Genomic DNA, 25,943 nt, shown 5'->3' on the forward strand with positions numbered 1-25,943 from the left:
GCGGGGGCAGAGAGAAACCTCTGTGAACATGGTTGAGGAGCAAGACGCGCTCCCCCTCCCGTGGCGCCGGCTCGACCTCGTCGTCCGCCGGCAACCTCCAGGACTTATGCGTGAGCAGGCCGTGCTCTACCAGCTCCAGCAGGTCCCCCTCCGTCACCGTGGAGGGGAGAAAGTCTCCCTGGATCCACCCAGCCGGCAACGGCCGCTGCCGCCGCTCAGCAGCCGCCGCCTTGCTCTTCTTCTTCCTCGCCTCCATCTTGCTGGTCTGACCTTTGGTCATGGAGGCGACGGTGAACTCTCGAGAAGGAGAGGAAGAGAGAGGTGTATGAGCGCAGGAGGTGGCGAGGAAGACGGAGCAAGCAAGAGCGAAAGATTCGGCGAGCGTAACCGAAGGGTCTCGTCGCCCAGAGTTAAATAGAGCACCGACTGGGTCGCTGGCGAGCGGGCCCGAAATCTTATCTACCCAACCAGCCGCGGCGATATCAGTGGAGGAGTTAAAGGCGTGAGGATCGAGGAGTCAGGCGCTACTCGAGCGCACTGACGTCGTCCCCGCTGAGCGCGCGGAACCCGAAATTTGAGATCCCGGAAAATCCGCCGCTGTCAGTTGACCGGTCGCGTCAAAAGATGTCGTGCAAACACTCGGTTCCCGACAGTCTGTTTCGCAAGCACTTCCACTCGGAGCGTTGGTCGAGAGAGATAAAATGGATAGAGGCAAGCAACGCCCAAGCCGAACCTAGTTCAGTCGGGTCTGAACCTCAAGCACCGCTTCTACGTTTCAACCCCAATCCATTCGGGGACTAATGATGGGGTCATAGTCCTAGGGTAGGGTCATAGGCCTGCCCTACATGTCCTACCCAAGGACTACCCCACACAAAGGACAGGACCTTAAGTCTGTCCCGACTGAATTAAGGTATCCCCATCATCCAGTCGGTAACAGGCCCTGAATCATCCAGTCGGTAACTAGCATTCGGAGGACACCGGGCTCACCGACTGGATACACTCGGTACGTCGTAACCTCTTAGGAGGGAAACTGTCGTACGTTTCCGGGTGCATTTATTAGCATTTAGAGCATACGTTACTTGTAACGTACGCATTCAATCGCCACTACTCCACCCCCGAGTCAGAACCGTTGTGGGGGGCAGCGCACTCTATATAAGCCGCCCTCCCCCACTGGTAAAGGGGTTAGAAAAACATTGTACTCCATATTACACTCGGTAACAAGCTCCGAGAGCACTGAGACGTAGGGCTATTACCTCCACCGTAGAGGGGCCTGAACTCATACAACCTCGTCGTAGCTAGGACTCTGCCCATCTCATTCGTACCCTACACATCTACTGTCAGGCTTATACCCACGACAGTGTGCATTCCACTAGTTGACCAGTGAGAATGGAAGAGTTCCAAAGGGTGATAAGCCCCCCTGATGCACCCCTGGAAGGAGAGTAAGCAAACTGATCAAAGCGTTTGGGACACAAACATTTGACTGTACGAAACTCTATTGATTGCATTTTTGTTTCCTGCAAGCACACCACAGCAGCTAGGCTCTCATAAATCTTGTTACGGACCGCACGCTGCCTATGTCTGAATTTAGGCCACACACATTCCAACACAGCACACGCCAACTTCTCGTAGAACGACTATCCATTGCACAATATATATATATAGCAAAAGCAGGGCTATGTAATAGCCAGTGCGACCAAGGTTCCGAAAACCAAAAGACAGGGCAAGCAGGAGTTCGACAGTACATGGAGCTAGTACAGTAACAGATTAACATATGTGAATTAAGAGGCCCGTACACAACCCTTGCAGCCCCAACAAAGATGTTGTCTGTCTGAATGTGAGGGGCTTTGTAGAGGACAATTACCAGAGGATTGTCATCGTGTGCCTCCTCCATCACAGGCACATCTTCCTCCGGCTCAGCATCATGTCCCTGGGCAGCCAGTGGCATGTCAGCATCAGGGGCATCCGGGTTAGCCAGCGGGGGTTCTTGATCAGCAGGTTCCACCTCCATGTCACCCTGCGGCTGAGGGTCTAGGTCCACAAGCTCATGAACCGAGTCCGAAGAAGAAGGACTCGGTTGATCAATCACCATAGACTCTTGATCCTGAACAGGATCGGCAGCAGGTGCTTCCGGGGCCGCTTCAGGTTCCCATCCTCCTTCATCAGCGGCAGCAGGCGGCTGTCCCCAACCTTCAACATCAGCAGCAGGAACCACTGGATCTTCATGCGCCAGCGGCACCGCATTCCAACCCAGCGCAGGATACGGTGGCAGAGCAAATTGCAGATTATCATGAACGAGATGTCCAGGGAGCGGGTGAGGGTTGCCATTGAGGGGCATGGGATCCTCATCATTAGGAAAAATCTCGGCAGCCTCCGCACCAAGGATGTAAACCGGCGCAGACCAGGAAACCTTGGCGCCTCCCCAAGCAGCATATTCAGAGAAGTTGATACTGCGAGGGACCAGCTGGTCATCTGGGAACGAAGCAAACACGATAGAGCGTACCAAATAAGGATCATCACTGACCCAATGGTGAAACTCTCCGAAGGTGTTGACAGCAGCCCGAAGATCTTCAGTGTTGCGGAAGTCCAGGGGGACCCCCAGAATCATGAGGCAGCCCTGACGAAAACCCTCTTGACCACGGAAACCAAGACCCTGATCATGACGCAGGAAGCGCACCACAGAGTTATGAGCAACTTCCTGCGGAACCATGTGGACCGCAGCATAACTTTCCGCCGCATCTCGGAGCTCAAATAATCCAACACCCTCAATCCATGGCTGGGCAGACCGAACATGAAACCCTCGGTGAAGTAGAAAAGCAACAACTTCTTGCCGTACCTGAATGACGTTGTCAGCCGGGGGTGCGGGATGGACGTCAGCGATGACAAAACGCTCATGACGTCTGGTGATGGGGACCGCAGGCGTGGTGTAGGTCCGAGGCAGCCGGTCCGGTCCTCCATCGATGATGTTGTGGCCAGGCGGGAGGAAGAACTCAGGATCAAGCTCGAAGTTCGCCATTGCGGGAGGCGGTGGCGGAGTGGCAGGTGGCGTCTCGGAGGGAGTTCGAGGATGCGACGGCGATGAGACAGGACGGAACTGTGCCGCAGGCGTTGCGGTTTCACCAAGAGTATCAGCAGTTCCCGAGATATCAGCGACATGGGAGGTGGCGGGTCTCTTACAGTTCCAAGTAAGACAATTATTACGCATAAAAGAGGCTCCTCTAGATCGTGTGTGGCCCACAGTACTGACAGCGAATCCAGGCTAAGCCGTGCAGTTCGCAGCTAGATGGCCCCGAGCGTTGCAAATTGAGCAAGAAAAGATATCCTCAACCATGCCATTAATGAGTTCATCAAAGGCCAGATGGGCCTCCTGCGAGGATCGAATATCCATCGTAGGATTAGGGTCGGGCCGCGAGAAGGAGGTAACCTCAGTAGACTCATTATGAGTGTGGAAATAGGCCGAGAATCCAAACTCAGGCAACGGAATGGCGACTCCCACCTCCCACCTCAAACAATGTGAGCAGTTCTGTAACTCCTAACAAAAGCATCCTTTAGAAATCTTTTTAAGTTTCAAAGTTGATAACTATTCTTGAACTGTTTGATAAATCAAAAGCTAATCATTTTGTAACTTTCAGGCTTAAATAGTTTCCAACACACCAACCGAGAAAAGTTTTATGTTGATAATGGCATATGAAAAGCATGGTAACTCTTATAGTATCACGTGATTAGTTTTGACCTAATTTTGGCGATCTCGTTGCGCAACATTTAGTGGTGAAAAGGCTGGCCAACTGGATTGGCAATTTGAGCTACGAATCGTTTTGAATTAACATACTTTTGAAGCAAATGAGATGCATGGATTTCCATACCTCGGCAGGGCGGTGTCGGGCGGAGACGGGGATGCATCAGGCAGCGGTGACGACGGGGATCGAGAGGAGCATGGGTCGGTGGAGTTGGGGAAAGAGAGTAACGACAAAAGATAACTTTTTTTACTACGTCGGGCTGTTAAAACCGAATAGTGCTGGCACGGGCCTAATGGGTCTGAATGCGCAACGCCGGGCCTAATGTGCCGCCAGCACTAAGATAATAGCTATGGCGTACGGATTTAGCCCATGCCAGCACTATTTGAAAATATTAGTGCCGGCAATGTGAGAAACGACACGTCACCAACGTAAGTTGTGACTAGCCATTTCTCCACCAGTGCATCATTCTGCTAGATAGGCATGTCATGATGGAAACCGCCACTTGACGGAGTTAAATTCGACAGATCTCGAGATAAGCTAGGTTATGAATCCTAAGCTAGGCATCTAAGAGCAATGGTAACAAGGACACATGATTTTACCTAGGTTCGAGCTCTCCGAAAGATAATACCTTACGTTTCGCTTGTGTTTATTTGTTGGATGTAGTATATTGTACATGTTTCTAATGTTTTAAGTCTGGCCCCTTGATTTATATAGGCTGATTTATATAGGCATCAATGATCCGAATGTTTATAGGATCCTAGTCAACTATGTACGAGGAACCAGGGTTTCGTGTGATTTTATCATCTTGAAGTATACGTCAAGTCTTCGGGATCTTACTTGTAATCGTGGGCTGACCGTTGTGGCCCAAGACAAAAATGACAAGGGAGGTCTTTGACCCGGCCCGCCACCAGGTTGGGAATGGTCACGGTGAGGGCATTTCCTCTTTGACACCAGAAACGCCAGTTAACGTGCATTTTTGTTAACACGCGACTGTGGCGTTCATAAATGGGCCGGCTCATCTAGACGTTGTTTGATGTTTTAAAAAAGATTATATGAACTTAATTGAATATTGATGATCATCTTTAAATTTCAGCAAATACTCCCTCTGTCCCAAAATAACAGTCTTAACTTTATACTAGCTCTAGTATAAATTTGTATTAAGCTTAAGACACTTATTTTGGAACGCAGGAATTATTTTTTAAGATTGGTGAAAAAAATTTAATATCGATGTATTTTTTTGAATTTTGATGAACATCTTTTTGAAAATGGATGAACTTTTTTAAGATTTATAAACTTTTTTTCAGTTCAATGAACTTTAAAAAAAATACATGAACTTTTGTTGAATTTTTATGAACTTTTTACAAATTTATTGGACTTTTTAAAAATTTAATGAAATTTTCCTAAATTGGATGAACTTTTATTCATTTTTATGAGCTTTTTTTCAAATTGATGAACCTTTTTTAAAGAAATGTACTCTTTTTTCAAATGGATGGACTTTTTTTAATTTAAATCTGTAAACCTTTTTTGATCTTATATTTTTATTTTTGTAACAATAAAATAAAATAAAAACTAAGCAACACTTTAATAGACCGACCCATGCTAGCAGTGCTGCAGGCGTGCAGGTGCTGCAGCTCCCCACGGTGAGAGCCCCCTAGTCGGGACATCGTGAGTAACTCCTGAACTGGCCTTCGACTCCGACTGCATCTCGGCTACAACACACCAGCGGTTGCTCTGTATGCATCCGCCGCCGCAGCACAGCCCGCACATGCCACAACCCTCCGTGTTCGCGGCCCGGAGGACGCCGTGCACCCCCGCAGGCGCACACGGGCGAGGTCGAGCGGGCAGCAACGAGGATAACGATGGCGTGGACCGGTGGACGGCCCCGGCGGGCGCAAGAAGCTCGGGCTGTCAAAGGACCAGACGCCGTCCTCGAGGCGTGCTTCAAGGCGCACAGCATGCTCAACCCCGTAGCCGTAGGTCCCTTCTCCTTCTCCGTTGATGTAATCGATACATCTCGAGCGTGCAGTGTTCGTCCATGGATTTCTTTGACTATTTGCAGAAGCAGAGGATGGCTCTGGCCCGCACCGTCCTCGGCGACAACGGCGCCGACCAGTTCGATGACGGCCAATCCGGCGAGCGGCGAACGGCTGCAGAAGATTGTGGAGCACGGAGGCGAGGGGCTGCGCGGGGCGTGGCGGCTGGCGACGGTGACGAAGCTGGTGGTGTCAGTTCCCTTCCAGTGCACACAACATGTTTGTTGTAATGTGTGTGTGAAAGGGGAAGAGAGGAGAAGTTAGAAGACTCCACACGTGGTGATTTTTTTGGTCAACTCCTAAAAAATGGACCCCACCTGTCAGAGACGCGATCAAATGCGGCAAAGCAAGCTATCAGTTCTTGCAAGAAGTTTATCAGAAATGCAGTGGCTTTTGCAAAAAATTAGGAACCGGGTAATTTTCAGTAAACCTAGCTACACATATGATGGTTTTTTGCAATTAACTCGGCGGCACAGAGACCACAAGAACAATATCGAAGTGATTGTGTGTGGGGCCCATGAACACTGCAAGTAATCGGATGTGCACACACACACGGTGCTTTCAGACAATGCGGCATGATGGAAAATAATTGAGCTTCAACCAGAAGCACAATAATAATAGCATTGACTTGACTTGCGGGCTCTCTGGCTGGTTCTTGATGGCTTCAACAAGACTAGCGTTCCCCACTCAGTCATGACACAATTTTGATGAATTCAGATTCTGAAGGGCACAAGAAGGTCACCGCAGGTCATACCTGGCCGGATCTACATCGTTTAAGCCAGGTGCGTTGCCCTTAATTTGGATCTGTTCCTAGTTCTCCTATAATTATCCTAGCTAGGTCGATGCGAAAATAAACAGTTCTTACCATTACAAGCCAGGTGGGTGGTTGTCTCTGGTTTTGATGGGTAAAAGGAACGAGGATACCTCAAGTTGAAGATCAAATCCAGTTGTTTGTCATCAACAGTAGGCTAGTAGACCCGGTTATACCCATAACCCATGAGTCCATAAAAGTTTAGGATCTCCACGATTAAGTTTCAATGACAACAAGACCAGCCAAGCCATGAGGCTCAGAATTTCGAGAATCCATGAGACTGTTGTGATTGTGTCAGCTTCAGGAACGAACAAGGATGTCACCGAGATCAATCAGATGCCAACTTCTTCATTTGTTACGCCAGGTAATGGTCTGGTTTTAGTTGCTCTCGTTGTTTCCCTTGGATTAAAAAATAATCTGGAATCAACCTGTAGGATAGTTGTTGATCATGCTTGTTAGTCGTTATTGCCGGCATAGTTAACACATGATGCGCATATCCTGTTGCATTGAAATCACAGTAATGTTGGAATTTCTAGCCTACTTATTTTTTTCGAAAAGGAGGCATCGCCCCGGCCTCTGCATCGAGTGATGCATGCAGCCCTTTATTAAAAACCGGAATAATCCAAAGCAAGTACAGAGTCTAACGGTAATCTGTGAGCAGAAATTACAAGGCGATCAACGCCCAAACCAAAGATACAAATAGGTGAAGTTGGCTAACTCCCTATTCTATCAACATGTCGCCATCCATATCGGCTGAAGATAGCCTGAGCTACCATCTCCCATCGGGCACACCCAGTAACCAAAGGCTCCCTGGTTTCAACAGGAGTGAGTAAGGACCACATGCAGATCAAGGCGGTAGTCCTGAAGATGACCTGCAAAAAATTAATACAATGTTGTCTGCTAAAAACTAGGTCATTTCTACAGTTCCATATAGCCCACAAAAGTGCGGATGTTCCAACTCGAATTAGTTTGGCTAAACGAACATTAACCCCGTCCAGCCACGTCCCAAATAACATGTTAATGCTAGTAGGCGGGGTGATGTTAAAGGCAATATGGATTGAGCGCCATAAGATTTTAGCCATAGGGCAGTCCAGAAAGAGGTGCTTAATTGTTTCAGACGACTGACAGAAGCTACACCTTCGATTTCCCTTCCACTTTCGCTTGGCTAAGTTGTCCTTTGTTAAAACAACACCTTTGTGAACAAACCACAAAAAGATTTTTAACTTAAGTGGCACTTTAACGTTCCAAATATGCGAAGATTTTGGAATAGGTGTATTGTCAATAATATGGTCATACATTGATTTCACTGAGAATGTACCATTGGAGGTCAGTCTCCAAGTAATACGATCAGGAACATCAGTAAGACTAACATCCATTAGCCTTCTGACTAGATGTAGCCATCTACCCCATCTATTGCCAACTAAGGTTCTGCGAAACTGGATGTTAAGAGGGGTCTCACGTAATACTACCGCAATAGACGTCTGTCTGCGCTGGGTAATATTATACAACTGCGGATATTGTATAGCTAGTGGCACGTCCCCTAGCCAACTATCCTCCCAGAATCTAGTAGATTCACCATTACCTATGATGAATTTAGTCCTGTTAAAAGAAGCCGTTTTAGTCCTCATTAGACCTTTCCAAAAAGGTGAATCTCCCGGTCTCAAAGTGACCTGAGCTAAGGTTTTTTGCTGTAGATACTTGTTCTTCAGAATTTGTACCCACATTCCTTCTGATTCCACAGATAGCCTGAAAAGCCACTTGCTGAGCAGGCACCTGTTCTTAACCTCTAAATTTTCAATCCCCAACCCTCCCCGATCCTTTGGCCTACAAATAATATCCCATCTAGCCAGCCTATACTTGGTCTTGATCTCATCACTCTGCCAGAAAAATCGTGATCGGTAGAAATCCAACCTTTTTCGCACCCCTACTGGTACTTCAAAAAAGGATAGTAGAAACATTGGTATGCTTGTCAACACCGAGTTAACTAAAACCAATCGTCCTCCATAGGATAGTAGCTTGCCTTTCCAGCAGCTCAATTTTTTCTCAAACCGATCCTCTATGCACTTCCAGTCCTTGATAGTTAATTTTCGGTGGTGAATAGGGATCCCTAAGTACGTAAACGGCAACGTACCACCTTCACAACCAAAGAGTTGATTATATGTGAGCTCTTCTGCTTTGGCGTCCCCAAAACAGAAGAGCTCACTTTTGTAGAAGTTAATCTTCAGCCCAGATAGCTGTTCGAATAAGCATAAAATTAGCTTCATATTTCTGGCTTTTTTGAGATCGTGTTCCATGAAAAGGATTGTGTCATCCGCATATTGTAGGATGGAGACCCCCCCCATCTACTAGGTGTGGCACTAATCCCCGTATTAACCCTTTGTTATTAGCCCTCCTGATCATTAGCGCTAACATATTTGCTACGATGTTAAATAGAATAGGTGACATAGGATCTCCTTGCCTAAGTCCCTTGATTGTCTGAAAGAAATGACCTACATCATCATTAACTTTAATACCGACACTACCCCTTTGTGTAAAACAATCGATATGTTTTCGCTAAATCTCGCCAAACCCCTTCATACGAAGAGTTTGTTGCAAGAAAGACCATTTGACCTTATTATAAGCCTTTTCGAAGTCTACCTTAAAAAGTACTCCGTTAAGCTTCTTGGAGTGCAATTCGTGCAGGGTTTCATGCAGAACGACAACTCCTTCAAGAATGTTCCGACCAGGCATAAAGGCCGTCTGCGAAGATTGCACCACAGAATGTGCCATTTTGGTTAGCCTATCCGTTCCCACCTTTGTGAAAATTTTGAAGCTCACATTGAGCAGACAAATGGGGCGAAATTGTTCAATACGCGAAGCACCCTCTTTCTTTGGTAGCAACGTAATCGTACCAAAATTAAGATGAAAGAGTTGTAAGTGCCCGGAAAACAGATCGTGAAACATAGACATGAGATCATCCTTAATGATATGCCAACATTTCTTATAGAAATCAGCTGGGAACCCATCTGGCCCCGGTGCTTTACCATTCTTCATACCCTGAATCGCTTGTAACACCTCTTTCTCTAGGAATGGTGCGGAAAGACACTCGTTGTCGGACCGTCCGACCTGAGGAATATCCGCGATCTGATGCTCGTCCATAGACACAAAACTATGAGCCGGAGCACCAAACAACCGTTTATAATAATTTGTGATGTACAATTTTAGATTCTCATGACCTACTATTGTACCCTCATCTTGTTCTAGTTGTATTATCCTCTTTTTCCGATGCTTGCCATTTGCAATCAAGTGGAAAAAATTTGTGTTGTCATCCCCTTGGACCAAAGCCCTAACTTTAGCTCTAAGAGCCCATTTCATTCCCTCTTCTCGAAGAAGGATCCGAACTCTTTGTTCAGCATCATACTTCAAAGACCTCTCGTGTTCATCTAGCAAGCGAGTTTCTGCCTGACGATCCAGAGTGTCTATAAATTGGAGCAGTCTATCTTGCTCGTCTTTATAAACCCCAGAGATATTCTTAGCCCAACCTCTCAAGAATTGTCTAAGATGTCGAATTTTACTTTGCCATCTATCAACACTAGACTTCCCTCCCCCCACATCCTTGTTCCATTCCCTAGCAATCATGTCCACAAACCCCTCACGTGTGAACCAACTGGATTCAAAAGAGAAAGCATCTTTTTTCCCTTTGTGAGTGGCCTGGCTAGAATCTAGGAGGAGTGGGGTATGGTCAGATATAGCCCTTTGAAGTGCACAAACCGTGACTAGCGGGAATTTTTGTTCCCAGTCAACACTAGTAAGTACCCTGTCCAATTTTTCAAATGTTTGATGATGTAGAGAGTTAGCCCAAGTATATTTCCTACCTGAGAGATTAATCTCCCGTAGGTTTAGGCTCTCTATAATTGTGTTGAACATAAAAGGCCATCTGCCATCAAAATTATTATTGTTCTTCTCATCAGCTCTCCTGATAATATTGAAATCACCACCTACCACAAGTGGTAGGGTGTCATCGCAAATTCGAACTAAATCAGCAAGAAAGGCAGGCTTTTGCTCTGTTTGTGCGGCCCCATAAACCGCAACGAGAGCCCATTGGAACCCATCTTCCTTGGTTCTGATTCGAAATTTGATCGAAAACTCCCCGAGCACCACTTCTCGAACTTGAAGTGTATGACAACGGACACCAAGTAAGATCCCTTCGGACCTTCCTCTTGGGGGGAGACAATGCCAATCAAATTCAGCGCCTCCTGAAAGAGAGTTGAGAAATTGCGATGTGAAATTATCCCGTCCAGTCTCCATCAACGCGATGAAGTCTAGACTATGGTGTAACGTTGTTTCCGCAATGAACCGAATTTTAGCCAAGTCTCTCAGACCTCTGCTGTTCCAGAACATTCCTTTCATATCTCATCGTAGAATTTTTTAGCAGTCTTGAATCTCGCGCTCCTGCGTATAGCAGAAACCGAATACACCCTCCTCTTATAAGTTCGTTTAGGCTTTTCAATAGCATACTCCTGGTCCATATAACCAGTCGTATCTTTGCCCTCATCATTAAGTGTACCATTGGGTTGCTGGTTATGATGCAAAAACTTGTGTGAGTCCTCACCATCCTCAGGCGAGGCTAAATTTTCACATAGTAAATTCAGCCCCCCCATATTAGATATGGCCTCATCATTCATTGGTTTAATGGCAGCTAAGTTGCGAATAATATCCAACGCCCTATCAACTTCTAAGTCCAATAAATCATTAATAGATTTGGAAACCTCCTTGCTCGTACTACCCAAGTTAACCCCCACAGCGGTAGCATTATCTATAATGTCTTGCGGAGAAAAATGAAGAATGGAATGCTCAGTATTAATAGACATACCTGTCGTATTCTGAACCTCTTTCATTTTGGCCGCCTGCATAGCCCGCCCAATCTGCAAGTCATCCACATCGGGCTGAGACTGCACCCGTTGACTAGTCCGTCTCTTCGGACCCATTGGATTTGGGACGCCTCCAAACGCTATGACATCATCAATAGAGATTGTAGCTGGCTGCGGTGTAACTACTGTCGGAGAGTTAACTTCCTGTCCCACCGTGTTGGCATCCTTAGCATCACCAGTGACGGCATCCAACTGAACACCGGTACCGTTTGGCGCAAAATCCAGGCCTGCATGCACACCGCCATGCACCAGCCGATCATCGGCGACACCACAAACAGCAGCAGTCTCGGCTGTGCAAGGTGCAGGAGGATCCTGACTTGACGCAGCGGAGAGCGGGTCTTCACCCATGCGTGCCCCACCTCCGAACTGAGCCTCCATGAACTTCGCGGCGGAACCAGCAGCGGGTGTACCGGCCGGCATCGGTGCACCAGCACCTACCAGTGATTGCACCGGTGCTCCAGCAACCGGTGAAACATCAGCATCCCCAACCCCAGCGGATGGGCACACTGGTACAGCCTCCAAATCTGAAATAAAAGTCCTTGTTTGGTCTCTAACCTTTGCCTCTGCCAGGTATGTCCCCAAGGAAACTGGTTGCAGCTTATTCGTGGACTGCATACTACCAATATTGCTCCTAGGCTTCTTACCCAGGAACCTCGGCAGCTTCGCCCTCGAGTAAAGATCCTTGCGCATTGACCGACAGAATTTTGCCGGCTCAGAAGCAGGCTCAAAAGAACCAAACCGCAAGTCAAGATCAGATGCAACAGCCAAATGCTTAGTACCAGTGCCTGAGGGTTGTATAGACCGAGCGGGTTGTGATGGCGTAGTCTTCTGAGAAGAGAACTTGGGCCCTGAATCAAAATCAGCATCCGTGTTATCCTTGGCTCCATCCGCATCATCCCCATCAGTCATATTAGTATCCTTATCCGTGTCCGGTACATCGAAGAGAGTAGGACTCTCAATCTCCACCTGGAGAGTGTATCTCATCCCCTCATAAGTCCACATGACCTCATCTGGAATGATTTGAATATCTAGCACACTCACCAGCATCCTTGCGACGCCTTTGGCTCTAGTAAACACCATATCTACCTCCTCTGTTTTACCAATAAGCGAACCCAAACTCCAAACAACTCTAAAGTCGTTAATGGCCCTGGAAGGAGCACCCGCAAAGTGTACCCAAATCTGCGGTAGCGGAACCCCCTTGGGCTCCTCACACTTCCAGGCATCAAACTCAAGTACACAGCTTGTGCTAGCCACTCTGCACATACCGAACTTAAGTAAACGAGCCAAATCCTCCTTTGTAGGGAAGACAATCTTAAAGACATTATCTGAAATCAGCACCGGTTCCCACTTGAAAGTTGATGATACAAGCTCCTTGAGCTGTTGCACCACCTGCTCCACGGTCAGCATTCCCCGAGTCACCGTCATCGTGCCCGTGAAACCAGCATCTGGAGTATGCAGTGTCGCTGTCGCCGCTGGCGACTCGAAGAACATTAATTCTTGACTCGAGACACCATAGATGGTCACCACCGGCACACTCCCAATCGTAAGGGGGCACTTAGCTGTACCATGCATCGGCTTAAGACAATATCCACAGAGCTCAGCCTTGCATTCAGAAACAAAGTGTCCAGCCTCGCTACATCGATAGCACACCATCTTCTCTTTCTTACGTGCCCACTTGGAAGGTCGGTCACCTCCATCTCCTTTTGCTACCCCAACATTCTGTTCAGCCACAGGGTCGGCTGCCTCCTTCACAGGCTCAGGCCCATCCGCCTTAATAGGGACAGCAGTCTCTGTCTGCAACTCTTGAGCCGGCATTGGAGGCCTGGGCTTCCTACCTCCCCCTCTGGCTGCCCAATTCTGTCGGAATCCACCTCTCTTGTGATGAGAAGGTCCCGACGTCCCCGGCACAAAATTTCCCGGTGGTGCGCAAAAACCCTGGTTGGTACCTCCATTGGTAGTAGCCGCATGACCGCGTCCAGCTCCATAGGAAGATGATCCGCGATGACCATCTCCATATGTGTTATTACCATCGTTGCCCCATCTTCCTCGCTGATGACCCCTCTGATCTCCTTGCTCTCCTGCGTGACTGGCTGGACCAGGTGGGCGCCCTGCCTGCGCAGCGCCATGCCCAGCAGGAACTGGCTTGGCGCCGGGGCGTTCCCCCTGTCCTGGCGGTCTGGGCTGCGAGGCCGGTGGCTGCCTGGGAGCGCCCCTGCCCGCCATATCCCTTCCACCAGAGGAAGGAGGCGGTACCCTCGCAGCGCGCCCTAGTCCCAGCGACGGGAAACCCTTGCTGAGTCGCCGAAGAACCCTAGGATGCGCACCGTGATCGTCTGGGGAAGGAGTATCGTGATCGATAGGATCAGCAATCGACAGGGCTAAGTCCTGGGTCCTATACCCAGGGCTAGCGCAGTCCGAGCCGGACTTGTCAGCAACAGGCGCAATCTCCTGGGCCACATACCCATTGAGACCCATCACGCTAGAGTCCAGCGTTAAACCAGCCGCAACCGTAGCGGAATTCAAAAGAATTCTCTATGGAAACGCGCATGTACATGCGGTAAAAACGGCCGAGAATCAGGCGCTGACTCCCTAATTCTCGCAGCCACCATGTTCTTCTTTTTCCTGCCTTTGACGACGCACCAGGCCGCCGGCGGGAAGAATTCCGACAAGGTGATCGGTGCTAGTTTACCTTTTGGCAGAGGACCGATCCAAGGACGAACCTTCTGCTTCAACAGGGGTTTCCTCGGGATCCTAGGTTGAGCTATTACCCCTTGCGAATTGGTACCCTGATCGTCTCGCCATTTGTCCGCTTGAAGGCTAATACGTTCTCTATCGCGTCGGACTTGATCTCCTCTGCGTCGGACTTGATCTCCTCTGCTTCGTCCTCCGAATCCTGATCTGCGAGTACCCAGAATCGCCCTCCAAACCGAGGGGAGTTAGAAACAAGATCAGAACGTACCTTGCTCATGGAATCCCCTGGATTAACTACACAGGGCTCTCCGATAAAAAGCCTAAACCCATCAATCTCCATGGTATGCCCACTCTTCGGAAGTTCCTCCATCTGCAGGTAGCGACCTGCCAAAATGTCGTTATCCTCATCCCGAATGGTGATCCAGCGAGATACCTGATGAAGTTTGATGAAACCGAATCGCTGCATTCGATCTTTTGAAGATGTGTCTTCGAAAGACACAGCCCATTTCCGATGAGATGCCTCGCAGTTCCCTTCGCCATCGCCGCCGATCAGAGAGGATGCGCAGGACGGCCCGCCGCCCCGCTCTCCGATCGCCCCACCAAACGCCTCTCCGATGTCCTCCCCAAAGGCCGCAGGGAGAACTTCTCCGGTCTCCACAGGGATCGCCCCTACGGTCGCCTCAGATGTCGCCCTAGGGAGCGCCTCTCCCAGCGCCATCGCCTCCGGTCAGGCTAAGCAGGTATTGCAACCTCTAGCCTACTTATGTCAGCATTCTTGTTGCGTGTGAGCCTCCTAAAGTGAATATGGTAGTTCCTTTTGATTGAAGACATTTTAAATTGTAATCCAATAATATCTGGTATTATAGCTTTGTTTTCTTATTTCTTTTCTTGATTGTGGTACATCTTTCTTGCAACTTAATCAACAACTCTAGCTATTTGTTTCTCCATACATGTGGAAATACTATTATGTAGATATTGAGAAAACCATGGGATTAAGTTACCAAAACAATCTCATTAGCCAACTATCTGAAAGCAGAATATTATTCATATTGGCGAATTGGCCTTGTATTCAGATTTGTTAGCTCTGTCTTACTTGGTTAAAACTTAAAACTTCAACATTTGGGAGGCTTTAACTGCATATGTCCCTATGTGAAGCAGACTGGGATCAGGTGACATGCCTTCAGGAAGTCACACTGTAACATGTGCCCCTATATCTGCCGTTCAAACAAGATCCAATGCCACTGATTGACCCAAGTGTAAACAAGTCAGAGATACAAGTCAAGGATGCTTATTAAAGCAGGACATGCCAAATCCATGAAGAGATGCTGCAGATATATGCACTTTTATTAAGATAAAAACAAGCAGTCAAGCAGTCCTTTAGAGCATTGTACAACTGAACTGGTGAGGGAGTAAGAACATCTTTGGCCAAAGTAAAATTCCAGAAGATGTCCAACCTGAATATGAACAGCATGGGACTCCAACTCACTACATGATCGTCATGAGAGGTTCACGTGGAATCGCGCGGTGCAGTAGATCCGTCCCAAGCCCGTATAGATGTTGCTTGTTTTTGCTTGGGTCAATCAGTGATGTTGGATCTTGTTTGAACGGCAGATATAGGGGCGCATGTTACAGCGTGAGCATGTCACCTGATCCCAGTCCATGTGAAGCGAAGGATGCACAGTCAGTTGTCTTGTTTGCTGTCACCCGTTCTTGTCAGTTTTTTTTGTTTTTGATGTAAACAATAGGCGATTTCCCACTACAATTTTATAAAAAGTGAGAACACATACAAATACATGGAGGGTAAAAAAGGAAAGAAAAGCCATTATATTAAATCTTTTCAGAAAACTGTACATGCCATATTAAGATTTTGTTTTTGTTTTTGTGAAAGATCAGATGTATCCCCTCCTTGAAAGTTTGTCGCCAGCTGTATTGATTAGGTGATATTTAATTGAAGATGAAGCCATTTCGAAATCCTCATATGCTCAAAGTCACTTAACTGATGAACCCTATAAGAAAGGAACTCCCAAAGCCTGCTTAGGAGTTAGGAGAACTAACCTTTTTATTTATCCGTGTAGAGTGCCTCCTGGGCATAAGCAATTCCAGCAGGCTTTAGCAAACTGACAGTTAAATAACTGATGTTCCTTAGATTCAAGTGCATTCTGATCACACATGGCCATAAGATAGGATAAACATGTTCTTCCTTTGTAGCATTTCTCTATTGTTAAGCCTGTTCATTACTCAGAGACAGAACACCTTATACTTAAATTGACATCATGATTTTCAAAGCCAGTTGAATTGAGCAGGGATCTCTTGGTACTAGTACAATATCCAGGTGATTTCCAAGGATAGCACCAGGTGTCTGACCTGGCATTAGCTTGAACTCATTGCAACATGATTTCTAAATCCTGAAACTGCTGATAACATTAAGTTTGCCACACTTGATATAACACAGTCTCAAGCTTTCTAAAATTCTCATGGATCTGTCTATTGCAAGTGCCTTTTTGGACTTTTGGTTGATTGTTTGGGTTAGAGTTACATAGATTAACAGCATCAAATACTCCCTCCGTCCCAAAATAAGTGTCATTAATCTAGTATAAAATTTAATTTAGTACTAATTTTGCGACACTTATTTTGGGACGAAGGGAGAAGTGCTTTGAAAGTTTTTTTCTTATTTTCACTTTTCTATTGTGATTGGAGGGATTAAAAGTCTTTTAGCAGAATGCACTGATAGTTTAATTAATACATCACCTCATTTTGCAGTGGCCATTCCAATGATATTGAGGAAAATATACAACTAGGCTACTATCCAACAGACATATATTAGTAATTCTCAGAAAATAATGGCGGAGATTGTGATCCTTCTAACCATTAAAAAGATCGGAAATGCCTTGGCAAATGGAGCGGCAGCCCAGGTGAGCATGCAGTTTGCGAAGTACGGGACGCAAAAGTTAGAGCTACAGGGCAGCATGGGTCGTGTTGCAAGGGAGCTTCGCGTCATGCATGATGTTGTCTGTCAAATGGACATTCGAAACAGCAGCAATCAAGTATATGAGGGCTGGTTGGAGGAAGTACGGAAGGTAGCACATGTGATGGAAGACATAGCGGATGAGTACTTGTATCTAATTGATCAGGAACATGATATAGGGTGTTGCTTTTACCTGAAGCAAGGTTTCAGAAAACCAAGATCTCTGCTTTGTTTGAACCGGATAGCTTTCAGGGCAAAGGAAATAGAGAAAGACCTCACACACCTGTCAGAGATAAAAAAACGTTGGGTCCCCATGATACAGAATGGGGATACTAGTAGCTCGAATTACATTGTCAAGAGGTCCCAAGATCTAGCAAATATTTCACGTTCCCTTGATGAAGAAGACTTAGTGGGGGTGGATAAAAACAGAGAGATACTTGGGCAGTGGTTGGCAGGTGCTGATTTGGAGTGCTCCGTGATAGCACTGCTTGGAATGGGAGGACTTGGTAAAACAACTTTAGCTGCAAATATCTACAGGAAGGAGAGAGAGCAATTCCAGTGCCACGCGTGGGTCTCCATTTCTCAAACTTATTCTAGAGAAGATGTCCTGAGGAATACAATCAAGGAACTTTTCAAAGATAATGTCAGTGCTCTGTCTAACACTGCAGCGATGGACATCACATGCCTTGAAGAGACACTAAAGAGATTCCTGGAGCAAAAAAAGTATTTGATCATATTGGATGATGTTTGGACTCCACAAGCATTTGATGATTTGTCTAGAGTGCTTATTCATAATGACAAGGGCAGCAGATTGATAATTACAACAAGGGAAGGAGATGTTGCTGCATTTGCCTCTCCAGGACGCATCTTAAAGCTAGAGGCTTTACCAGAAGACAAGGCATGTGATCTCTTTCATAAGAAAGCCTTTCCAACAGATAAAAATCATGAATGTCCTGTACACTTGAAGTCTTTGTCCTTCGAAATAGTTAGCAAGTGCAAAGGTTTGCCTCTCATTATTGTGTCAGTTGGTAGCCTCTTGCGTGTGCGTGAGAAAACTGTGGAAGAATGGAGAAGAATAAATGACCAGCTGAGTTGGGAGATAATAAATAACTTAAGGCTTGATCACATAAGGAATATTTTGCATCTCAGCTTCATTTACCTTCCAACACACTTGAAAAGTTGTTTCCTATACTGCAGCTTATTTCCAGAAGACTATCTTTTCAAAAGGAAACAACTTGTACGGTTATGGACAGCAGAGGGATTCATTGAGGAGAAGGGTGAAAGCACATTAGAAGAAGTGGCAGAAGGCTATCTGAAAGAGTTAATTGATAGAAACATGCTACAACTTGTTAAAAGGAACTCATTTGGTAGGACGAAGAAACTCAGAATGCATGATATCTTACGAGAACTGGCTGTTGATTTGTGTCAGAAGGATTGTTTTGGTGTTACATATGAGGATAAATGTGGGGGTTCTCTTGAGATGGATGGGCGTCGATTGGTAATGCACAAACTAAAGAAGGATATTCAGCAATCGTTTTCTAGTATACGCCAACTTCGAACTGTCATTGTAGCGGATGGTAACAAGCCATTATTCACTCTACTACCTCTGTTATGTAAGAAGTCAAGATATATGACAGTGCTAGAATTAAGTGGCTTACCCATTGAGAAGATTCCTGATGCTATTGGGGATCTTTTTAGTCTCCGCCATTTAGGTTTGCGTAATTCGAAAGTAAAGATGCTCCCTAGGTCTATTGAAAAGCTTTCAAACTTGTTGACACTGGACCTTTATAGATCAGATATACATTATTTGCCTAGTGGGGTTGTCAAATTGAAGAAGCTTAGGCACTTATTTGCCGAGAAGATGAATTATCTAGATTGGAGGGATATTCATTGTCACAGTGGTATGACTATCCCCATTGGTCTTGGGAATCTAACAAACCTGCAAACGCTACGAACATTGGAAGTACAGGGTGAATCAGTTAGACATTTAGGGGAGCTGAGGCAACTTCGAAGCTTGAGGTTATCAAATGTAAAGGGAATCTACTGTGGACGCATCCGTGAGTCTCTAGTTCAGATGCAGTATTTGTCCAAGCTATCTGTGAATGCAAGTGATGAGAAGGAGGTTCTCTTGTTGAACGTCCTCCCGCCAAATCTGCAAACGCTGTCTTTGAGAGGACGATTAGAGCAAGGAGCGTTGGATGAGTCTCCTCTCTTCCAAGATGTTGGTGGACAGAACTTGTCTTCATTGGCTCTGTCTTGGTCACAGCTGAGAAAAGACCCCTTGCCATCGCTTTCTTTGTTGCCGAACTTGACGCTTCTACACTTCACCAGAGCGTACAACGGAGAGCAGCTGACATTTCTCACGGGGTGGTTTTCCAAGCTGAAGATTCTCTTTCTAAGAGATCTGCCTAATCTGAACCGGCTAGAGATACAGCAAGGTGCCATGGCGAGCCTGGAAAGATTATCCCTTGTCAACCTCAACAGCATGACGGAGGTCCCATCTGGCATTGAGTTCCTCGTGTCCCTCCAGTATCTAGTCTTCCACGAAATCACCGGTGACTTCTTGACATTGCTGCGCCAATGCTCTGCGATTCGAGGGAAGAAGTGGCATCATACTCTCCGACTTTGACCTGCCGCACTGGTCGGGAAATGTGTAGATACGTAAGTTTGTCGCCAGTCACCTATCGACTAATGCTACTACTTGTTCCTCCCTCTAATCTTACTAATTTAAGATGATCATGTGATGCTTCCCTAAAAAAATGCTCATGTGATGTTGGTCTCATGTAGATCACCGGGCCCGAATGAAGATGCTTTATAATTTGGGCCGCACACAGATAAGGCGTCAATGAATCTCAAGATGAGTATATCCATCATCTCCGCACTCCTGATGTACTACTGATACTACTGCCTGATGGGCACACTGTTTGCTAGTACTACTGCCTGTGTTTACTAGTGCTACTACAACTGTTCGTGACTTGCGTGTGATTGCTTATGAGGTTGTGGTAATATCGATTTGGATTGTGCCTTGGCTCTTAAGTAACATGACACTTACTGTAAGACCGCAGAGTGAGTTGTGTTTTCACATTCACACTGATTTTTGCAGTACATGATTCAATTCAATTGCATACTTCCATTTGATATGATATCACCTATTAATTCGAGCCGTATCTGTAAAATAGCACAATTTGGGTTTACACAGAAAGCTCAAGGAGACGCCGACACAATTTGGTTGGTGATTCATAACGCTGAGACATCCATTTTCACTGGCATATTGTTACTGACTTTAATTAGTTATTGTTGCTGTTGTAACTTGCTGCTAATTGGGGGGGGGGGGGGGGGGGGACCTTGAAATGGTATCAGCACATGTGCCTGTTTTCTAACTAGACTGTTCTATCTCTCTTAAATATGAGCATTTTTTTTCTGGTTATTTGCCTTGTTTTCTATAGTAATTCATCAAACAGAAAAAGATTTCGCAACATAACCTCTTGTCGTTGTGTGCTCGTAAGAAGTGACCCACTTTTTTATGAAGCTTGCCACACTTTTCTGCTACAAAGACTATGTTAACATGCATCCTTGTATACGAGTAGAACATGCAGCAGCAACATCCTCACTCCAAGTTGTGAAGTTGGTTCATGGACACGTGATGGATGGTTGGAAAGGGTACATCCACGACGCTGTTAGCTACAAGAGATTCAACCTCCACAGGGGACAGTGGGCTCTAAGGCATCAACGTCATCTTGGGTGAAGGTTGAATATGTCATTTGACAGCAGTGTCCTTCTATGGCACATCGCCATAGACATTTGTTTTCACCACCAGAGCACAACCCCTCGCGGCCAAGAGTGCGCCGCCCAAAGCAGGGTGATATCCAACTACATGACATACTTGCTCTCAATTCGTTCAGAAATGCTTATAGTCGGGTCCAAGGTTGGCATCTTCATCATTTCATGTGAAGATATTGAGCTCACGCTAGGCCACAATTCTGCACTGCACGACGAAAGAGGACTTTCGCAGGGAATTCTTTCCAAGGCACAACAACCTCCTTTATTAGACAACACCAGCATAGCAGGAACATCATGTAGGCTTGCTAAGATGTTGATGGAGCTACAAGATGAAGTGGAGAGGTGGGAGATGGTCCAGGGGGTATGGGTGGAGATGTTATGCTACTCTGTCAGAAGGTGTAGAGGATACTTGCACGCCAAGAACATGAGTGAACTTACGGAGCTTCTGTTAGAGTACGTGATGGGCCTGGGCCCGTTAGTCTTAGGGTTTGCTTAGGGGTCAAGTAAGCCTTACTTGGGAGTCAAGTAAACCTCTCTCTATATATGGAGAGGAGATGTATCATTCTAATCAGGCAAGAATTAAGAAGGAAAACCCTTTTCCCTCTTGCCCGGCCGTGGGAAAGGACCTCCACGACCGACTCTCTCGCACCCTCGCAGCTCTCTCTCTCCCGCTCAAACCCTAGCAACCATATATAGAGTTAGGTAATTCTTTCCTTCTTGAAATCATGACTATTTTTAATTTGCCAACTTTGTTAGGTAATTGATTTTTTGAATTTTCACACATTTTGTAAAAAAAACAATATTTTTAATCACTAAAATTTTATAAATTCACGAAAACGATTTATTAGAATTTCTATTTTTTGTTGAAATTGTTATAATTTATTCGTAACTCCTAAAAAATATTTTTGAATCAGAGTGTAATAACTTTATAGACTCATTAACATTTTTTGAGTCGATGAACTTTTATTGTAATTCACTAATATTGTTTTTAGTTTTGTGAACATGTTTATAAAATTCATGAAGGTTTTGGAATCCATTGGCATTTGTTCAAAATCATGAGCGTTATGTTTGAATTTGTTAGCCTTTTTAGAAGTTGCGACTATTTCTGTAATTTATGATCATTCTTTCTAAATCCCATCAACATCTTCTGAATTCAAGGAAAACATTTAAACTCGCAAACATTTTTCGAATTCAAGAGCAATTTTTCAAACTCCTGAACATGGTCTTTGATATCCCGACCATCATTTGAAATCCAGAACCTTTTCTAAACCCCGAACAATTTTGCAGAAGCAAAACAATCAACAAAATAACAGAAAGAAATGAAAAATAAATAAACAGGAGCCTATTAAAGGAAAGCATGGGCCAAAGGCGACAGTTCAACGAGGAAGACCAGAGCCCGTCACCAAACCCGCGGGCCGACGGAAACCCGGCCCAGGCCCTCCGGGCCACAAGGCGAGATTCCGTTTCCCACCAACCCCTCTATATATCCCTTTCTCCATCCCCTCCACGCCCATTTCCTCACGCCTTTCCCCTCCTTCCGTCCTTCCTCGCCCCACCGTCGTCGCGGCTCCAGCTAGGGTTTCTCGCCCCCGCCGGGCCCGTCCGCCATGTCGAAGCAAGGTTTGTCCCCTCCCTCCCCGCCGATCGACGCGAGATCGATCCCGCCGGCGTTCGTTGCCGGCCGATTTGGTCCTCCGGGGACGTCCTGACGTTCTCTTCCGGTTTCGGGGCTGGTTTTGCAGGAGGGAAGGCCAAGCCGCTCAAGCAGGCCAAGGTCGCCGAGAAGGACTACGACGAGGTATGCTGTCGTCCTTCTCCCTTTGCTCGCGCTCCCGATTCGTCGCCCGGATCAGCGATCCGCCCCTGTAATTCTAGGTTTGGTGGTGTCTAGGCTGCTCGGGCGTAGATCGGCCCGTGCTTGGTGGGTAGTTGCGGGGATGATCCGTTAGGGGGGATATGATTTTTGCGAGCGTGCGTAGCTATGCCGTGCTGGAATTTCGTTACGATTAGGGGGTCGTGAATGATTGGACTTGGATGAGTACAAGCGCCTTGCTTGGTCCTGATATAGTAGGAGCGGTGTTTGCCTGATTGCTGCTGTTTCTACCGATTGTGCTGGATGGGGTTGTCACATGGCTGCCAAATTTCTGATGTTTGCAGTTTCTGGAGCGATAGTTGTCCCAGAGAGTGAGCAATGTTATGCATGTGTGCTAGTGCTAGTTTTTGTATTTGTAACATCAATCTACCTTCAGTCGCGTTGACACGGATGTAGCACCAAGTTGCCCTCTGTTTTTTTGTTTTTTTGTTTTTTTTTGCTTGGCTTACATTATGTGTGGTCGTGGCTTGTCTAAGGTGAATATGCTATGTAGAATTTGCAGCAAAATCTGAGTAACAAGGGCAGTTAGTTCACCCTAAATTTCAACTGTACCGTATTGGTTCATCTAATTCTGAAGAAAGTGGTGGTTTTCGTAAGTTTTATGAGCCTGGTGTTTTTTTCTCCGGCAGTTGTAACTCTAGATTTCAGTCATCTTATTTGGTACTCCCAACCATACTACCATCCTCTAGATACATGAGCTTGACAGTGGCAATTATTTCAAGTGTTATGATGATGCGGGAGAACTACCATCCTCTAGATACATGAGCTTCACAGTGGCAATTATTTCCAAGTGTTATGATGATGCGGGAGAGCAACACTATCTGAATTTTGTGTCATCCTCATAAAAGGACCCTTCTTTGCTTGGAAAACTAGTCCATGTGCTATAGAAGCGATAACTTCAGTGACCTGTTACACTTACCTATGCTTACCATTGTTTTGGTTTCCTCTGTTTTGCAGAATGACCTGGCATACCTCCAGAAGAAGAAGGATGAGCAAAAGGTGAGACCAGTAACCGCTATCCAGTATTTTCTTCTACACTGCTTGTCCTATGACCTTAGTTTCTGATGTGAACTACGTTATTTTCTTGTCAACCAGGCCCTGAAGGAGCTGAAGGCCAAGGCTGGCCAGAAGGGTGCGCTGGGAGGATCTGGTCTCAAGAAGAGTGGGAAGAAATGAGTCTGCCTGCCCATTCGTAATGCCCAGAAAATGATAATCTATCTATCTACCTATCTGTGTCGCGCTTCACTATCTGTGGTTGTAACAGACTACCTTCAGTTGTGTTGAGCATTATGCATCGTCGCAGTCGGTTGCTGAAACCTATGGTATTCCAGCAGCCTCTTCTGCTTATCTGTGATACAGATGGTCCGTAGCTAATAATGACATGACGTAATTTGTGATGAAATCTGCAATGTGTGCATCAAGTCCTGTGTTGATTGCTTGCTTGCTCTGGTGTTTGAAGCTTCTTCCACTTGATTAGTTGGTTTCTGATATTGCTTGTTCCGACTCGTATTCTTTTTCATGTGTTTCTGGATGACGGTGGGAGTATATCAGTAGGACGTCTCTGAAACAAGGTAGCAATTTGTATTATGAGTGTTGCTGCTGAACATGGGAGTCTTTGCAATTTTGATGATGACCACTTGTGTTTTGTTCATCGCTCTGTGATCTGCTGTGCAGAATTGATACAACTTTTAACTCATTGCAGCTTGCTTATGCTAGTGTTTTGAGAAATTGAAGGATAGCGCCATACTACAGGTATACGAAGTGCTGCTGCTAATTATTAGAAGGCCTTTTCCTCCGTCAGTGATTACTGATTAGTCGGACTAGTCCAAGTGCTGCTGCTAATTATTAGAAGGCCTTTTCCTCCTTCAGTGATTACTGATTAGTTGGACTAGTCGAAGTGCTGCTGCTAATTATTAGAAGGCCTTTTCCTCCATCAGTGATTACTGATTAGTTGGACTAGTCCTTATGATCTGCCTCCGGCGGTTGATCAGCGGTAGGAGTTGCACTATCATGTAACGCACACATTTATAAGGACGTCGCTTACAAGTAATAATGATATCCATTTCAGCCTATGGTGTTTAAGATCTTTTGCGGGAACCTATGTTGTTTCTGGCTCTTCTGCATATCTATGTTACAAATGGTTCCCTAGCTAACAGACATGAGCATAATATGATATAGTTTGTGATCCAATCTCCTAAATGTGTGAGTTCATGCATCTCATATCCTTGTGATAGTTGGTTGCTCAAGTTGATTTTGACTGCCCCATTTTCATTTTTCTGAACTATATCATAGCTCCCAGCTTGTCAGTTGATTCCTGATAAACCCCTTAGCTAGTGGTACCGTCACATTGGACCCTTGGCATGTTTATTGTGTTTGGTGGCTGGATTTTAGTGTAAAACGGTGTTGGGGAATCCATCCACGGTGTTGCTTGACCCATTTTCTTACCACCTAACTTGTAACTCATTATTGTTTCATTATGCAACAACATTTGGAGGAATGGAAGGACAAGTGCACATAACCAAAGCTAGTGGTACCACTACTTATTACTCCCTCCGTACTTAAATAATTGTAGTTGGGGAAACTAGTATAGTTCTCTCCAAGTACAATTATTTAGATACGGAGAAAATAGAAGGCCTTTCCTTGTGGCGTTTTCTGATTGCTCCAGTTATGCTTCATTTTCATTAGTTGCTGCTCCCACTTTGTCAGGTGGTTGCTGGTATGCTTGGTCTGATTGTGCATCATTTCCGTATTTCCGGACGAGCACAATCTGAATCAGCCGCGTCTATTTTTTTTAGTTAACCACTCATGGCATCCCTCGACATGTATGTCATGAAGACGTCCCTGAAACAAAGCACATCTCCGAAACACGGCACATATCTGAAACTCACTAGTTTCGTTAGCAGTAACTGCAGGTCTGAAACTCGCTACAGAAACTCATTAGTTTCGTTAGCAGTAACTGCAGGTCTGAAACTCGCTACAGTTTCGTCATGCAAAGAATGTTTTGAGAGATCCAAGCACACCATACCAATATAGGATGCGAAAGGTCCAGGCTAGCGCCATTACACTACTCCCTCCGTTCCTAAATATAAGTCTTTTAAAAGATTTCAATAGAAGACTACGTACGGATGTATATAGTCATAGTTTAG

At 45.9% G+C, this 25,943-nt stretch overlaps 1 protein-coding gene and 1 long non-coding RNA gene across 4 annotated transcripts; both read left to right on the forward strand.

Moving 5' to 3' along the window:
- The first annotated feature begins 5,735 nt into the window (after positions 1 to 5,735).
- LOC123413230 (disease resistance protein RPM1-like) lies at positions 5,736 to 20,287 on the forward strand. Of its 3 annotated transcripts, none has more exons than XM_045106173.1 (4): positions 5,736 to 6,549; positions 6,646 to 6,942; positions 16,940 to 19,805; positions 19,932 to 20,287. In XM_045106173.1, exon 3 carries the CDS (start codon positions 17,020 to 17,022, stop codon positions 19,771 to 19,773), a length of 2,754 nt encoding a protein of 917 aa, XP_044962108.1. In that variant the 5' UTR covers positions 5,736 to 6,549; positions 6,646 to 6,942; positions 16,940 to 17,019; the 3' UTR covers positions 19,774 to 19,805; positions 19,932 to 20,287. The 3 variants fall into 3 exon arrangements, with proteins under 3 accessions (XP_044962108.1, XP_044962109.1, XP_044962110.1); XM_045106174.1 differs by having other exon boundaries at positions 6,021 to 6,549; positions 6,642 to 6,942; XM_045106175.1 differs by lacking the exon at positions 6,646 to 6,942 and having other exon boundaries at positions 6,021 to 6,549.
- Positions 20,288 to 22,431: 2,144 nt separating this feature from the next.
- Positions 22,432 to 24,199, forward strand: LOC123413231. The gene is made up of 4 exons (XR_006613698.1): positions 22,432 to 22,544; positions 22,667 to 22,722; positions 23,755 to 23,796; positions 23,893 to 24,199. It is a non-coding gene; the product is annotated as an uncharacterized LOC123413231 (long non-coding RNA).
- The last annotated feature ends 1,744 nt before the right edge of the window (positions 24,200 to 25,943 follow it).

Source organism: Hordeum vulgare, chromosome 7H (assembly GCF_904849725.1).
Source record: "Hordeum vulgare subsp. vulgare chromosome 7H, MorexV3_pseudomolecules_assembly, whole genome shotgun sequence".
In the NCBI taxonomy this organism is placed as follows: domain Eukaryota; kingdom Viridiplantae; phylum Streptophyta; class Magnoliopsida; order Poales; family Poaceae; genus Hordeum; species Hordeum vulgare.